A 17,649-nucleotide genomic window follows, 5' to 3' on the forward strand; every position below is an offset into this window, starting at 1 on the left:
TTCCATACTCTTCCCTTACTACTTACTTCACTGTACCCCAACAATAAATACATAGGTAGATAGAGTGAGATAAAAAAGAGGCTGATAATCCTGTAACAGAGAGCCCAGGTGCTTTGGTGAGGTAGTTCATTTATTATCCTTACCACAACACAAATGGGTACCTAGCTGTTCCTACTTCAGTACCCTAAGAATGACTTCTCTCTCCCTCAGAAAGTCCGTATGTTCTTACCTAGTACTGGAAACATTATAGGTAGTTAGGTGTTCATCAAGGAGTCTGTTTTTGCAGGGCTAGGTGGCCCAGGACCCAAGGTAGTGACTAATTAGGTCACCATCATATTTATGATGGCCTCACAATGTGCCCTACTAAATATTAAAAAAAAAATAGAATACTTACTGTTTTAAATATTTAAAGTACTTAAATAATGCACACACAAGGGATAAGTTTACAGGTTATGTACTAAGATTCCTGGTTTAACCAATTTTACATAAGAAATCCATAGTGTTTCCTTAATGTATTATAGAATTTAGCCCAATTCTGGATAAGAGATTTTTAGCCTACATGACTTTATAGCTCTGAGGAAATACGGCATAGGAAAAATAGCTGGAAAACACGCTAATCAATGAGGAAGCCTTTCAGAGCAAAGACACAAAAGATACAAGCATGACAGTAGAGTAGAATGCTATCTGTGGTATGTACTCTTTCCAAAGAATAAGGCATGGGGCATGCTACGAGTCTACTGGTTAACAGCTCATTGAAAAGTAGGCATGAAATTTCAAAGAAGAAAATACGAAAAATTTATCTTGGTGAAAAAGAGCATTAAAACAAAAGAATATCTATATTTGAAACAATACTATGTTAAAACCATCACATAATTTAAATTTCCCATGATGCAAATTATCTTCCCAAGAAAGGAGGACAAGGGTCAATTCTATTTGCCTTTGTTCCTTGTTCAGCTTGATGTTATAAGAAATAAAGAGAGATCAAGAGGGACTTTTCTGGATTATCATTCAGGAATCTAAAGCTTTCTAGAGACCACCGTCTAGCTTAATTACACTTAACTAGAAGGGGTTTAGACATATCAAAAGAACTTTTGAACCAGATTTTAGATCAATCTAATTCATCAAGCTAAGAATCTTCCAATTGTCTTCATCTTATTTTTGAGTACTCATTCCAAAAATGACTTAGTCCTTATAAATTGTGCCAGTTCTTACTAAGCCTGAACCAGACAAAAATTTAACCCTTCCTAAAGTACATTTATGAACATTTAACTATTGTCTTAGAAACAGATGTTTTAATCAAATGATATAATCCACAGACATCATCCTTAGTTAATATTCACCACAACTTGTTTTGAAGAACATAATATGTTAACATTTAAGCCTGAAGGCCTAAGAATATACTATATACTGTACTTGATACAGCTTGTTTATGCAATATTCTCGCAGACACAATTAATCTTGTGAAAATGACTGGGGTACAGCACAATAGCAAATTATCTTTGAGCCCAAAATAAGTATTTTTCCAATAGTAAAATACCCTCATAATACTCACAGTGATAGTAGCATATGGAAAGAACATTAGGAGTTAATTATTTAAAAGAAGAAATCATTAAATTCATAAATCTTGGCTATGTAGTAGAGGCAAGGGTTAAAGGAAATGTTTAAATTATAAGTATGAAATAAATGAATCTGTACCTCCAACAAATGCATCTCCAGCTCCATTGGTATCAACAATTTCTTTCTGGTTTTGATCCAAGACAGCAAAAGCAGTGACTTCACTTTCTGCAAGTAGAGCCAAAGAAAGGCAGACTGACTTCTCTTTGTAACACTCAATACAGAAACTCACCTAGTAAAGTCTGAAGCTCCTGCACCATTCATCATTCAAAGAGAGAGACAACATGAGTTCCATATTCTCCACATGAGTACTTGGGAACCAAGGCAAAGTCATCTGTACACAATGCTTTTTTTTGAGTAATTTTCAGCATACAGATACTGTATGTGTTTTGTTAGAGTTATACCTAGGTAGATCACATATTTTGGGAATGACTGTAAACCACAGCAGTACCTTTTTGGACAGTATAAATACGTGAACAGAAACTACGAGTGAAAGGAAGATTTGTAAGGACTGGATCATGGATCTCTAATAAAGCTTCAAGCCTGACTGCATTCTTGGCAGTGAAATCTTGGATACAGTTAAAGAGCTGTAAATTTAAAATATATAAATAAAGAATCTTGGGTGTTTCTCTACAGAAAATCACAATGGTATGATAAAAACATAACTACTATTCTGTTATAATTCTTCATGCCAATGTTAAGAATTACTGATTTTACTTGGCTTATTACAAATAACCGAATCTGGTTACTTTTAACAAAGGAGTCGCTATTTCCTTTAAACTGTCAACTAACAAAAGGGAAAGCTAGGTAGAACAAAAGGGACAGTGCAATGGATTCTTGTCTTATAGCAGTCTGGACTAGGGCTTGATTGTTTTGACTATAAAGTAACCTAATACAGTACTTTAAACTTGGCACATGCCAGTGGAATGGAGTTATTTGTGATGAAATTTGGCCCAGAGGACATCTGCAAAAGATTGGACAGTGCTTTTTATTGGTGGCTGGAACTTCTGAAATCACAAATTTGCATCCCTTATGGGGACAGATGTGGCCAAAAACTTGTAAACTTCAGTCTCACCTAAGATCAAGAGAGACAGAAAAGGAGATACTGAGCACCTTAGGGTCTTAATAAAGAACCCAAGAATCTCAAAAAGCATATTCTGTCTGTCTTCTGTTACCCGGTACTAGTGGATACTTTCAACAAGAGATAAGCACAGATACGATAATGAAAAAAAAATCCTACTGGAAAGATTGATATTCAAGAAAAGGATTCTTCACTTAGTGATCCCTTTTGACCATATGACTGTAGATGCTAAAAGACTCCATATCAGAAGCATCTATTTAAACTCTTTAAGTAACTAACTTTCCACACTTTTTAACACCAGGACCTACATGGTAGTTAGCAGGATTTTGATTAATTGGAAGTTAAGGCATAAATATCCAGGATTAAATTTTCTAGGGAGTATGCAGTACACACTGCGGAAAAAAAAAAAAAAAGCAAGCAGACTTTACTAGAAATAATTAGGAAAGGGCTACAGTCTGATTTAGGAAAAAGGACTATACCATAAATATTTATAAAGAAATCTGATTTTATTACTTCCAAGTACAAGTCATACTATAAAGAGAATTAACAACTATAAAGTCAGAACAAACAGCCACTAAATAAGTAAAAGGAGCTAGGTTAATGATGCTATTACCATTTATAATAGGGTTACATTTTGTAATAATAAAATATGACTATAAAACACTTTAGGTAATGTAAGTGTTAATATAAGAATTAATTACTGGATTATAGATTTGAAAAATAATTACATATAAATGGTAAGTAAGCCATAATTAGATATAATTCCTTGAGTTCTTTGTTAGAAAAAGTCATGGATTTTTGGTTGGGTATATCTTTATTTATGAATAGAACCTAATTCAAAATGGAAGAGATTACTTGGAACTTTGCTCTTGAGAATCATGACTTCTTGGTTTAAACTACTGAAAATTCTAGGGCGCCTGGGTGGCTCAGTCGTTAAGCGTCTGCCTTCGGCTCAGGTCATGGTCCCAGGGTCCTGGGATCGAGCCCCGCATCGGGCTCCTTGCTCTGCGGGAAGCCTGCTCTCCCTCTCCCGCTCCCCCTGCCTGTGTTCCTCTCGCTGTATCTTTCTCTGTCAAATAAATAAATTAAAAAAATAAATAAATAAATAAAATAAACTACTGAAAATTCTAAATGAATGCAGTTTTCTGGATATATGTGTATATCCTTGAGATGTTTTATCCTTAGGTGACATAGAAGTTCAATTTCTTGTAATACAAAGAATTATTTTTAACCTTTTCTACTCACTAATGCAAATAAATATATAAGAATATCAAGACTGCAAAAGAGCTGTCATAAATTGTTATATAGTCCAGTCTCTATTATCTTCTGTATCTAGAGTTATATTATGAGAGCTCCCTTCAAAATAATGACCCTGAAAATTTGCAAGATCCTGAAATGTGTTCTAAATTATTGAAGGATTAAACAATGTTCAGTAATATTTAAGTTCAATTATGTTTGGAACATTCTGATTTTTTGAAATGAAATGATCTAAGTTAATTTAGAGAGCTATTTAAAAACCCCCAACACATGGGGCACCTGGGTGGCTCAGTCGGTCAAGCATCTGACTTGATTTTCGCTCAGGTCATGATCTCAGGGTTGTGAGATCCAGCCCCATGTCCTCGGTCTCTGCACTCAGCATGGAGTCTGCTTGAGATTCTTTCCCTCTGCCCCCCCCACTCTCTCTTTCAAATAAATAAGTAAATCTTAAAAAAAATACCCCACACAACTAACTTCACCAGCATGACCTATTCCACAGCCTTCTAGACAATGTATTGAATGAACATATGAAATACCTCACTAAATCTTAAGATACACTTATAGGCATGAACATTATTCAGCCTGTGAGGCCCAGGACACTCACAGGACTCATGTGGACCTAGTTTTCTTAGGTGTAAAATGGGGCTGGAGTAGCTATGGGAAGAAGTAGCTAAAATAGCTTTCTGTATTAGTTGTAGAAAAATGACACTGTCAGTTCTGATCAAATGCTTCTAAATAAGAGCTTAAGACAAGTTAGAGCCTTTTATTCCTGTGATTAATTCATTCCATAACTAGAAGCCTGTATGTCCTATTCCCTTTCACCCACTTTGCTAATTCCCCCATCTCCCTCCCCTCTGGCAACCATCAGTTTGTCCTCTGTATTTGTAATTCTGATTCTGCTTTTTGTTTTTTTATTCATTTGTTTTGTTTTTAGATTTCACATATAACTGAAATCATATGATACTTCTCTTTCTTTCTCTGACTTATCTCACTTAGCACAATACCCTCTAGGTCCATCTATGTTGTTGCAAATGGCAAGATCTCATTCTTTTTATGGCTTCATCATATTCCATGTGTTCCTTATCCATTCATCTATCATTGGACACTTGGGTTGCTTTCATATCTTGGCTATTGTGAATACAGTCCATGGTACTGGAATAGCGTTGTATGGTGACAGATGGCAGCTACATTTGTGGTGAGCATAGCATAATACAGAGCTGTGGAATCACTCTGTTGTACACCTGAAACTATGTAACACTGTGTCAACTATACTCAGATAAAAAGTTTTTAAAAAGTAAAGTGTATAATACATGGGAGAATATTTCTAATACTATATGGAATTACTAATAAAAAGAATTAGTGATTTTTTTTACAGCTAATGATCTTTTTTGTTGTTAAAGATTTTATTTTTTTTTATTTTTTATTTTTTAAAGATTTTTTATTTGTTTATCTGAGAGAGAGAATGGAAGACAGAGAGCATGAGAGGGGGAGGATCAGAGGGAGAAGGAGACTCCCCGCTGAGCAGGGAGTCCGATGCGGGACTCGATCCCGGGACTCCAGGATCATGACCTGAGCCGAAGGCAGTTGCTTAACCAACTGAGCCACCCAGGCACCCTAAAGATTTTATTTTTAAGTAATCTCTACACTCAACATGGGGCTTGAACTCATAACCCAGAGAGCAAGAGTTGCATGCTGCATCAACTCAGCCAGCCAGGAAACCTATATGATTTTTTATACCTTAAAAAAAAAAAAGTAAGTCTTAAGAGCCACTGTTTCTCAAATCTTTCCAAACTTTTGTAAAGTGAGAAGGAAAAGGATTGGTAATAATTATTATTCCTATTTTCCAGATTTCTGTAAAACCACAAAATCATGAGCTTCCTTGAGTAGACAGGAAAGAAAAAAGAACAATTCAGTTGATACCAGGTTTGCTTGGTATCATTTATTAGATAAGATCCGCAAGGCACCTTCATCAAGAACAATGAAATTTAGCTTACTTAAAATACAAAATAATAAAAATCAGACATTCTCTGGCCAGTTTATATAAGCAAATAATTTACTCTTCACTTTGATATAAGCTTCACTACCTAACTTAGAAGGGCAGTCTGTCTAGAATCAAAACATCTTCACACGCCTATAATGCTAAGTCAATTATGGTAGAAATAGTAAGTTCATACAATATCTAACTGAAAAAATGATAAAAAATTCAGTCACTCAATGCCAAACAACTAGATTAAATGCTTCTGTAGCTTTACCGCTACTAAATTAACTATATGTTTTAGCACTGTATACCTATAACCCCATGATAATTAATATCCTTAGAAAATTTTGTTCAAGATATTTTAAAATGCCATGTTTCATCACTGCTTTTTTTGACATCACCTCTAAATTGTAGGAAAGATATAACGGTTGAAGATAAAGAGCAGGACGAGGTATTTTCAACCTCAAGGTAGACTGCAGTCACTCTGCCACAGCTTCTGACTGAGCATCACTAGGCTTGGAAAAGATAGAAAAGTGATGGCAAAATCTTCACCACCAAGTGAAAAGTAGGACTAGGTAAAAACTGGAACTCTTGAGATTCTTAAAAGAGGCGCCTCTACCTTGGCCATTCCTTATAATGAGGTAATTTCCAGAGTATAAATGCTTTTGTTTGCTTGGTTTATTTTTTTTTAACCTTTTATTTGGGCATAATTTTATTTATTTATTTTTTAATTTTTAAAAGATTTTATTTATTTATTGGACAGAGAGAGACACAGTGAAAGAGGGAACACAAGCAGGGGGAGAGGGAGAGGGAGAAGCAGGCTTCCCACTGAGCAGGGAGCCCGATGCGGGGCTCAATCCCAGGACCCTGGGATCATGACCTGAGCCGAAGGCAGACGCTTAACGACCGAGCCACCCAGGCGCCCCTATTTGGACATAATTTTAAACTAACAGGAAAGTTTGATGAAAAATACAGAGAACTCCTATATAACATTTATCCAGATTTACCAGTTTTTAACATTTTGCCACAATTTTTTATCAATCCTTCCATATATATGTACATATTAATTATTATTAATTCTTTTAAGCCATTTGAGTGTAAGTTGCTTATATCATTCCCTTTACTTCTTAATAATACAGTGTGTATTTCTAAGAAATAGATATTCTTTTAGGTAACCATGATATAGTTGATAAATTTAAAAACTTAACATTTTTATTTTATCTAATCTATATTCCATATTCCAATTTTGTTAATTGTCCTAGTGTCTTTTACAGTTTTTTCCCATTAACTACAGGATCCAGTCCAGAATCACAAATTGCTTTTAGTTGTATTTGCTTGTTTTTAATTTAACGTTTTTAATAGGTAATGCACACATATAGTTAAAAAATACAAATATATTAAAAGGTAGCCTATAAAAAAGTTCTTTCTCACTTCTTATCTCCTATTCATCCAGTTTCTAATCCTACTGCTTTCCAATCTGATTATCACTGTTACTGCTTTTCTGTATATCCTTCCAGAATTTCTCTATGCATATACAAGAAAACACATTCTTATTTTTTTCTTTTTTATTCTTTTTTTTTAAAGATATTATTTATTTATTAGAGAGAGAGAAAGAGTGAGTGAGCAAGAGGGAGAGGGAGAGAGAATCTGAAGCAGACTCTGTGTTGAGCGTAGAGCTGGATGTGGGGCTCGATCCCACAACTGCAAGATCATGACCAGAGCCAAAACCAAGAAGAGTCAAACCAGAGTCAGAGGCTTAACAGATTGAGCTACCCAGGCACCCCTCCCTTTTTATTCTTAAACAAAAAAGTATCCATTTATGCAGGCTGCTCTGGAACTTGTTTTTTCACTCGGAAATCTTTCTATGTTGGTAAGCAGAGAACGTTTGCATTTTTATCGCTGCATAATAGTCCACTGTATGGATATACTATAATTTATTTAAGCAGTCCTTTATTGATGGACTTTTAGGTTGTTTTCAGTCTTCTGTTATTACACACAATGTTGCAAGGCACTAATGCTTTTATTTTAAATAGACCCTAAGTTTAATTATTTTACTTAAAAGCCAAGTCAATAATTTAATTCCTACTTTTTATAGGGAACTGACATAAGAAAACCAAACTGTTATACAAAAAGCATGAAATATGCCTGTGTCAAAGAATAGGAAAAAAGTGAGAATCCAGGAAATGCTTTTCTTTTCATTAGGATACACATACCAGGATATGAGCAAAGACACCCTGCTCAGACTGCCCTAATAAACAGGGTAATGAAACAGATGACAAATTCTACTAATAATAGAGATTTATAGAACAATCCTAATTAACAAGGACTTTTGGGGAATGAAGAGCTCTGGGTTAATTTAATTTTCTGGTTAACTAAAGAAAAAGCAAAAAGTCTTTTTAGTTAGAAATCTTTCTAAATGTATTAATATAATAATATACCATGACATCCCTGCTTTAATTAGTTTAGTTTATTGAACTGAAAGAAAATTTCTTTGATAATAGAAAATCCTACAGCACATGTTAATGTCATTATTCTGAACATCAATTCTTACTGTAGCTCCAAAGGTGTCAGTGCTTTCATGAAAGGCAGGATAAATGGAATGGTTGGAGGAACACTGGATTAGGACTCAAAAGACCCATGGTTTTAGTCTGGTTTTGGTTCAGCTACTTTATTCAACAAATGCTTATTAAGAGCTTATCATGTGTCAGGCACTCAGAGACTGAGAATACAGATGTGAATAGGACAGACAAAAACCCTGCTCTCATGAGACCTACATTCTAGTGAGGATAGACAGTATACAAGTAACAACAACAACAAAAATGAACAAGATAATTTGAGATAATAATAAATGCCACAAAGAAAATAAAACAGGATGATGTGATGAAGTATGACTAGGGAGGCGAATTAATTTAGATGGGTGCTACTTCTTTGTTGAGGAGGTGATGTTTAAATTGAGACTTAAATAGCAAGAAGGAGCCAGCCATGGGAAGATCCAGGGGCAGAATATACAAGAGCAGAGGCTCTGGGCTAGCAACAAGCTTGGTGAACTAAGCCTGTTTAAGGGTAAGAAGGCCACTGTAACTACAGTGTAGTGAGTGTGGGGAGATCAAGTATGTGTGTATGTGTGTGGGGGGGCGCTGGTAGAATTTCATTCTATGTAAAACAGGAAACCATTGGAAGGTTTTAATTTTTTTCAAAGATTTATTTATTTTGAGAGAAGGAGCACATATGTGGAAGCACGATGGGGTAGGGAGGAAGGGGCAGAGGGAAAGGGTGAGAAAGTCTCAAGCAGACTCCGTGCTGAGTGCAGAGCCTGATGTGGGGGCTTGATCTCAGGACCCTGAGATCATGATCCTGAGATCACGACCTGAACTGAAACCAAGAGTTGACACTTAACTGTCTGTACCACCCAGGCACCCCCATTGTAAGGTTTTAAACAGGGGACTGACATGATCCCATCTTTGATTTAAAAAGATTATCTGGGTGCCTGGATGGCTCAGTCGTTAAGCGTCTGCCTTCGGCTCAGGTCATGATCCCAGGGTCCTGGGATCGAGCACCGCATCCGGCTCCCTGCTCAGCGGGAAGCCTGCTTCTCCCTCTCCTACTCCCCCTGCTTGTGTTCCCTCTCTCTGTGTGTCTCTCTGTGTCAAATAAGTAAATAAAATCTTTAAAAAATTAAAAATAAAAAGATTATCTGGCAGCCTTATACAGAATGGACAGAATGGTGGGGGTTGGGAGTAGAGTCAATGCTACTTTCTAAGACCTTGCAAAAGTCACTATGTAACTTACCCTCAGTTTTATTACACTTAGAAGATGAGAGGAGTACCTGGGTGGCTTAGTTGGTTAAGCGTGGGACTCTTGATTTCGGCTCAGGTCATGATCTCAGGGTCATGAGATTGAGCCCTGTGTTGGGCTCTGTGCTCAGCCGGGAGTCTCCTTGAGATTCTCTCTCTACCTCTGCCCCGCCCCGCACTTGCACACATGCGTGCTCTCTCTCAAATAAATAATCTTAAAAAAAAAAAAAGGAAAATAAGAATATTGGTTCTAGCTATTTTCTGTGATTCTTATATGGATTAAGTATTAACATTATGAAAGCACCCTTTCAAATAAAAAGCCCTATACAATTTTTTTTTTAATTCTTAGATATGGTTTAATACTCTTGGCCATTTCTGTGTATCACAACATGAAGATTTTGCTGCTTAGGATTTCTCTGTAGAGGTTATAGAGAATGCAGAGGCTATGTTTTTCACCCTCTCATTTATGTGTTTGTATGTGTAAATGTAATACCTATCGGTATATATTGATACATAATTTTATAAGGTGTTCTTAGGAGCTTATTTTCTTCAACCAGGTAACAAATATTTGTTGAGCACTTGCCATGAGCTCCTTATACTCTGCTAGATCCTTTGGGGGAGATACAGGAGAAATATTAAGACATCATCTGTCTTCTGAAATAATTTATAATCTAGACAGAAAGAGAAATCTAGTAAAGTATCATACAACATAATTTTTATTATAACTGCAACAGGAGTTCAAAGAAGGAAAGAAACAATGTGAGTTTAATTAAGTGGAGATGGCTTCATGGAGAAGACCTAACTTAAGCTAGGTCTTGCAGATGTGGATAGTGAAGAGGAGAGGAAATAAAGGTATATATATTCCAGGAGGCAGAGAGAAAGAAATAAGTTTATATGTTAGATAAGGAAAGAAATAATGCAAGATGGGCGGGGTCCAGCCATCTCTAGGAAGACAGATGTTTAGATTTAATACATCAAACAATGGGATGCAATTGCAGTTTTTGAGCTAGCAAAGTGACATTGAAGTGCTAACTGTGCACCAAGTGCTTTACATACTTCATATCACGTATTTCTCAGTGCAATCCCATGAGTTAGGTAGTATTGACCTGACTTTATAAATGAAGACATTGAGGCTCACAGAGGTTGTCAACCGCTTTAGGGTCCTGCGGCAAAGGACTTTGGGACAAAAAAAAATATGAGAGAATAAAATGGGATTCCAAAGTTAGCATTTGAGCAACACTGCTATCATTTTTTTTCTGAAAAAAGGGTGATCATGGAAAAAAACCAAGATTTTGATTAAGCAGTATACAGCAGTTAATTGACATTTAAATTCCCGTTCTAACTCCTGTACTGATAACTAAATTTGACCAAATTAAGTAGATAAATACTCCACAGGGAACAGAGGCAGTATAATATTGTATTAAGAATATAAGTCAGACTGCTTGGGTTTATATTCCCAATTACTAGTAAATTCCCATTTACTAGCTCATAACCAAGTCAAACTCTATGCCTCAATTTTCTCATGTGCAAAATAGGGACAATAACAGTAATTATCTCATAGTGTTTCTGTGAGACTAAATCAGTTAATACATGTAGAGCACTTAGACAAAAGTTGGCACATAGTAAGCATTTAATGAATAAATGGACAAGAATATTATTAATCTTAAAATAAGACTCTTGGGTATAGGGGATTGAGATCACACTTAAAACTGCTGCTACTGAAGACATGGTTTTTTGTTTTTGTTTTTTTTTAAGATTTTATTTATTTATTTGACAGAGAGAGAGACAGCGAGAGAGGGAACACAAACAGGGGGAGTAGGGGAGGGGGAAGCAGGCTTCCCGCGGAGCAGGGAGCCCGATGCGGGGCTCGATCCCAGAACCCTGAGATCATGACCTGAGCCGAAGGCAGATGCTCAACAACTGAGCCACCCAGGCGCCCCTGAAGACATGGTTTTGATATGGAACACTACTATCATTGTTTGTAGTAAAGCCTCCCAGTTTGTTCATGTTTTCTTTGAATTTCCTACAAATGTTTCTAGTAAATGTCAGTTAAAATCTTCAGTCTGAATATAGACAGGTAAGAGAGTAGAAGAGTGTTTGTTTAGAATATGAAAATAGTTTTCCATAGAAAAGTGACCAAGGGGGTGCCTGGGTGGCTTAGTTGGTTAAGCATCCGACTCTTGGTTTCAGCTCAGGTCATGACCTTATGCGTCATGAGATCGAGGTCCGCAATGGGCTCCATGCTCAGCTGGGCCTCTGCATGAAGATTCTCTCCCTCTGCCCCTCCCCCCATTCATGCTCTCTCTCTCTCTCTCTCAAGTAAATAAATAAATCTTAAAAAAAAATCCGTAAGAAAAATGACCAAGAAAACAATGATAAATGGAATTACTGCTTTAAAACCTTATTTCCCCTTTGTTTGGTGTCTGCCTCCCTCCCTCCCTCCCTTTCAAGGTTTCTGATACCTTTAATAGGTTCACTACATAAAGCACATCTCTTTAACCTTACATAAAGCAGTTCATTCAAACTATTCTCTCTCTGCTTTTTTCTATGCACTTGCTCCATTCTCGTATCTATAAAAACTGGTTTCCTCTGTGGCTTAGCTCATATGTCACTGGCCACCTATAGACTGCCTAACCTTGTTGAGATTCCTAGCCCTGATTCAGTCAGCTGTGCTCAGGGAAGGAGCTAGGGCTCATGGCACAAACCCTGGCTACTTAGGTAAGAAGGGCTACAGGAAAGGCAATTTGTCTGATGATCTTTAGTACCCAGAACTATGCTTTGTGCATTACAGGTGCTCAGTAAACATTTGTTGAATGAACAGACTGATTTTTTCATGAGTACAAATCTGATCATGCTATTCTGTTACAAACCCTTTGATGGTTCTCTATTGAAGTCTTAACTCTAGGACATGAATCTAGCCTACTGTTTAAATCTTATCTTTCGCCATTTCCTGAGCTGTGATTGTTTCTCTGTCATGCTCATAATTTTTCAAATGTGTCATGCTTTTTTTTATACCTATGTACATATATACCTGCTTTACTGCTCAAATCATCTTTCACTACTAGTTCCAAATCCCAGGTAAGTTTCCTGGACGCAGTCCCTGACTTCTCAGGGTCCTGCTTAGAAGCAGAGCTAACTGCTTCCTCTTTTATGCCATCATTTATAACCTTCGCATATCTCTAAGAAAGGACTTATCATGTTTATAGTTTTACTTATGTACAAGCATTTTTCTCTACTAAAGTATGAGCTCCTTGTGGGTAGGAATCATGACTTAATCATAGTCCCAGTATGCAGTAGGTGCTCAATAAACATTTATTAGAGATGATTATTTTCTACTAGATTTTAACTTCCTGAAGACTGGTCTCTTTTTCATGTAGTAGAGTATGAACTCACGATGTATTTTCTGAATGATTTTTGAGTAAGTGGTATCTAATTATAACATACTTCTCTAGGTTAGTTTAGTAAACCAAGTAAACTAAAGGTTCTAGTTGTCCATGATCCTGTTTTTTAGAGTTATTAGGATTTAATCTAGCATTCTAAATGCTTGAATGAAAAGAAATCATACAAGTACCTGAAAATCAGAGGGTAATACACTATTTCAATAGTGAATAAATTCAACCTTGTGTAACTTGTCCTAAAAATCTTTCCAGATCTAACTGTGCTGAACACATCCGGAGAAATAATAAAAATATATGATTGGCATCTTCAAGCAAGTTGCTTTCCATCATTAAGAAATGAAGACATTTTTATGATTCAATAAACCTAAGTTCAGATCCTGTTTAAAGATAGAAGGTTCTGATAAAGGGACTTGGAGTTAACTCTTAGATTGGATAAATCAAATGGATCACAGTAACAAGGGTGGGGTTCACCTCATGAAAATACCATATAAGTCCAACCAACATCTATATGTATGTGACCCTTCCTTATAAAGAAATCGTAGGCTGTTAAAACTAGAATAGGAATAGGCATTTGTTACATAATTTGGACCAAGGCATCATGGTTATGAAAAACACTGAGTGATCAAACATCAATGGCTTTCTTAAATTTTTTTTGTGTGGTTTAGTCCTAATCACTGCAGTAGGAGGATATAGGACATTATTGATATTCTAAATGTACCCCTTCTTAATGTCATGTATTTCCTTCTGAGTACAATAGTGAAGATTTTCAAAATGATATGCATATGCCAAGTTGTTCTCTTTTATTAAAGAAAAAGCGATTGATGCCACTACTTCTAATCGCGGACTTCCCATCAGTAAGATTTGTTTGAATTATTGACGGTGGCAATGGATGTTTATGAAGTTTACAAAGGAAAAGCTGCATCAGATATGACAGGACCAGTGTCTCCTTTTTTCTTTTTATAGATTAGAAAAAATCTTAGAGCAAGAAAGCAATGCTGAAATATCACTGATGTTTTAGTGCAATCTGGTTTGCAGGGATGATAATGCTTCAAGGTAATGTCATAGATTTATGTTGGAGGAAAAATGTTTTTAAAATATTTATACTGTACAATAAAGCTAAAGTTCCCCAAAGTATGAGGTCAATTTCAATGGGTGCCCTGACAAACATGGATAAAAGTTATGAGTACTATCTAACGTCCAATAAACTAAACTGGAATCACAGATAACTTGACTACTTGCAGTATAGCAATAAACACCAGTAAACAACCATTCTACCCAATTTAAACAGAATACTTTTCTTTATTGAGTCATTTGCCAATCTCTCCTGCACTTAAAAGTAGATTAAAATGTGTAAACGTATGGTTAATTACCTGTTAAAAAAACCCTCTCAAGTACCATATTTTACAATGCTTTTAAAAGTTGGTTGTACTTCTCATCATTCCTTATGAACAGAAGTTGAAGCATCAGATTTTTAAAAAGTTGCAGGAATAGTTTAAGGCTCATACTCAGGCCTATCAGTAGATTAAGAAGAATGGCATAGCCCTATTTATTAAAATGATAAAGACCCTGTGTCAAAACAGGCTGGTGTTTGTCATCCAAACACTATGCCAATTACTGCAATTCCTCTCAGAATTGGTCCTACTAATGATCCTTAGCTGGTGCTTCCATTTCCCTCCCCAAAGTATCATTTTAAATGTCTTCTCAAGTCACCAAATAATTCTCACCCTTAGAGAGAAGAGAAGCTGTTAGGTGTCAAGTCTTTACACTTTGCCAGTTATTTTGAACTACTAACAGTTCTTCCATCAAACAATAAAAGAATCAGTATCTTTGTTTCTCAGACTGGAAGAAGGTGGCAGACAATTCAATTTATTCACACCACATTGTATAGCGATTATGTCACATAGCTATTTATACTCTAGTCTACGTAAACGGCACCTGCTAGACTTGGCCTATTCATAGATGACAATACTATTTCTACTTCCTCAGATGACCCAGAGACAATATACAAATTGGTCAAGCTATAGAAGTCAGTGCAGCAAGGCTGGTGTCATTAATTGTGTGGTATGTGAAGTTTTAATGTTGGTTACATCTGGACAGAAGAAATTTGTGGTGTGCTAGTTAATTCTTTGAAAAGACAAAGTCTTGTACAACCAAAGAAGTAAAAGAAGCAACAACAGCCTACAGGTCAGATACCCATTTATTCATTCTTTTCTTTTTTTTTCTTTGAGTGAGGGAGGGATGGAGAGAGAGAAAGAAAGAGAGAACAAGCAAGCGTGAGCAGGGGTGGAGGGGCAGAGGGAGAGGGAGAGAGAGAATCTCAGGCAGGTTCCATGCCCAGTGTGGAGCCCGATGCAGTACTTGATCTCATGACCCTGGGATTATGACCTGAGCCGAAACCCAAGTAGCATGCTTAACCGACTGAGCCACCCAGGTGCCTCATTTGTTCATCTATTTTAATACCTCATTTTAGATAATATTTAGGTAAATGTTCTATGTGAGCTGTAATATACAATGAAAGTATCAGCAATTAGTTTTTGTTTCACTATAATGGCTGCTGATAAGGAAAGGGAAAAAAACTCAATGTTCTGGTTAACTCCTTCTAAAAGTCTAGAATTTGAGTGTCTGAGGGTAAGGTCCACATTTTCTGATGATGATGGCAATACCATAAAGACTTTGAGAGTGAAGGGAACATACAGTTGACCACAAAGGTGGCTTCTACTCCTCACAGCCAGTTATCTTGGTTTTAAACGCATGGAGATAGACACAACTTTTATCCCTTCAGGGAATCATGAGCACAAGCTTTCCTGTTCCTCAGAGAATGTGAACATTTTATCTAGCATATTCCAACACTAGGAAGCCACTCTAGATATCAGATAACCCTTCTTTCTTGATTATACATTTATGAATTCAGTGGGAAGAAATGGGGACAACAATTGAAAGCTAGAAGAGGAGCACCTGGGTGGCTCAGTCCTTTAAGCATCTGCCTTCAGCTCAGGTCACCATCTTAGGGTCCGGGGATGGAGCCCCGTGTCGGGCTCCCTGCTCAGTGGGGGGGTCTGCTTCTCCCTCTGTGATCTCTTTCACTCTCTCTCAAATAAATAAATAAATAAAATCTTAAAAAAAAAAGAAAGCTAGAAGAAAGCCCATTATTTTAGGTACTCAATAAATACACAGTGACTGCCAGTAGAATTTAGAAGACTTCTAAGCTAGCAATCAAGTACATTTTCTAATAAACTAATTTTTATATACTATTTTTTTTGAGAGAGAGAGAGAGAGAAAGCATGAGTAGGGAGGGGCAGAGGGAGAAGGAGAGAGAATCTTAAGTAGGTTCCACGCTCAGTGTGGAGCCTGATGTGGGGCTTGATCCCATAACCCTGAGATCACAACCTGAGCCAAAATCAAGAATTGGATGCTCGGGCACCTGGGTGGCTCAGTTGGTTAAGCGACTGCCTTTGGCTCAGGTCATGATCCTGGAGTCCCGGGATCGAGTCCCACATCGGGCTCCCTGCTCAGCAGGGGGTCTGCTTCTCCCTCTGCCCTCTTCCCTCTCGTGCTCTCTGTCTCTCATTCCCTCTCTCTCAAATAAATAAATAAAATCTTTAAAAAAAAAAAAAAAAAAGAATTGGATGCTCAACAGACTGAGTTACACAGGTGCCCCTAATTTTTATATAGTATTTTAACAAAAGAGAGAAAACTTCTGTATTCATTAGATATTTTCTTAGCAGATACTATGGGGATTACAACTAACTTCCTAAATATATAACAATCTAGTCTGAATTGATACCAACTTAGCTTCAATAGCATACAAAATCTTTCTTCCCATACAGTTCCTTCCTTGCTTCTGTTGTTGTTATAAATTACATCTTTACACATGTGTGCCAATTAACATATATTTATAATTACTATACAATGTATCTGTCTTTTAAATCATGTATGAAATAAAAGAGTTACAAACCAAAAATACATTAATACTGGCTATTACATTTACCATCATGGTTACTTTGCTGGAGTTCTTTCTTCCTTCATATGGGTATGGTCCAGCTTCTGTTCATTTCAGCCTGAAGAATTCCCTTCAGTATTTCTCATAGGGCAGGTCTATGAGAACTGAACTCTTAGTACTGAACTCCTTTAGCTTTTGTTTAACTGGAAATGTCTTAATTTTTCCTTCACTTCTGACAGTTTTGTCAGATATAGAACTTGTGTATTCTTAAGCCCATTTTTTCAGATGTTAAATTACAAACATAATGATCAAAAAAGCTAATTCACCAAGTAGATTCTCCATTATTCATAATGCATTTTAATATGCTGAAGGTCCAAGAAGATAAAATTGTAGTGTGGCCAAAGCTCAGTGCTGAGCTCAAGACAGGAAAGCTTTTCAAAAACTAGTTGCTGATTGTACTTTGATAATTAAATATACGAACCTATGATCCTTTTAGGCTCACCTAATTAGTATCAAATGAGTTTACTTAATTACAGCTGTAAATTAAATGCATAGAGTTTGCCTCATCTCAAAATAATTACATGTGC

General features: G+C 36.4%; 1 protein-coding gene across 4 annotated transcripts in view; it reads right to left on the reverse strand.

Annotated features, from left to right (window-relative positions):
* Positions 1-17,649, reverse strand: part of ADK (adenosine kinase) — a 507,004-nt gene that overhangs the window by 32,366 nt on the left and 456,989 nt on the right. For 3 of the 4 annotated variants that reach the window (XM_036073061.2, XM_036073057.2, XM_036073059.2), the window contains one exon: positions 1,696-1,782. The exons of the other annotated variant lie outside the window; for it this stretch is intronic. In XM_036073061.2, the coding sequence (XP_035928954.1) occupies positions 1,696-1,782 (87 nt within the window). The remainder of the gene's footprint in view (positions 1-1,695; positions 1,783-17,649) is intronic. 4 annotated transcript variants of the gene reach the window in all.

The sequence above is a fragment of the Halichoerus grypus genome, chromosome 7, assembly GCF_964656455.1.
Source record: "Halichoerus grypus chromosome 7, mHalGry1.hap1.1, whole genome shotgun sequence".
Classification (NCBI taxonomy): domain Eukaryota; kingdom Metazoa; phylum Chordata; class Mammalia; order Carnivora; family Phocidae; genus Halichoerus; species Halichoerus grypus.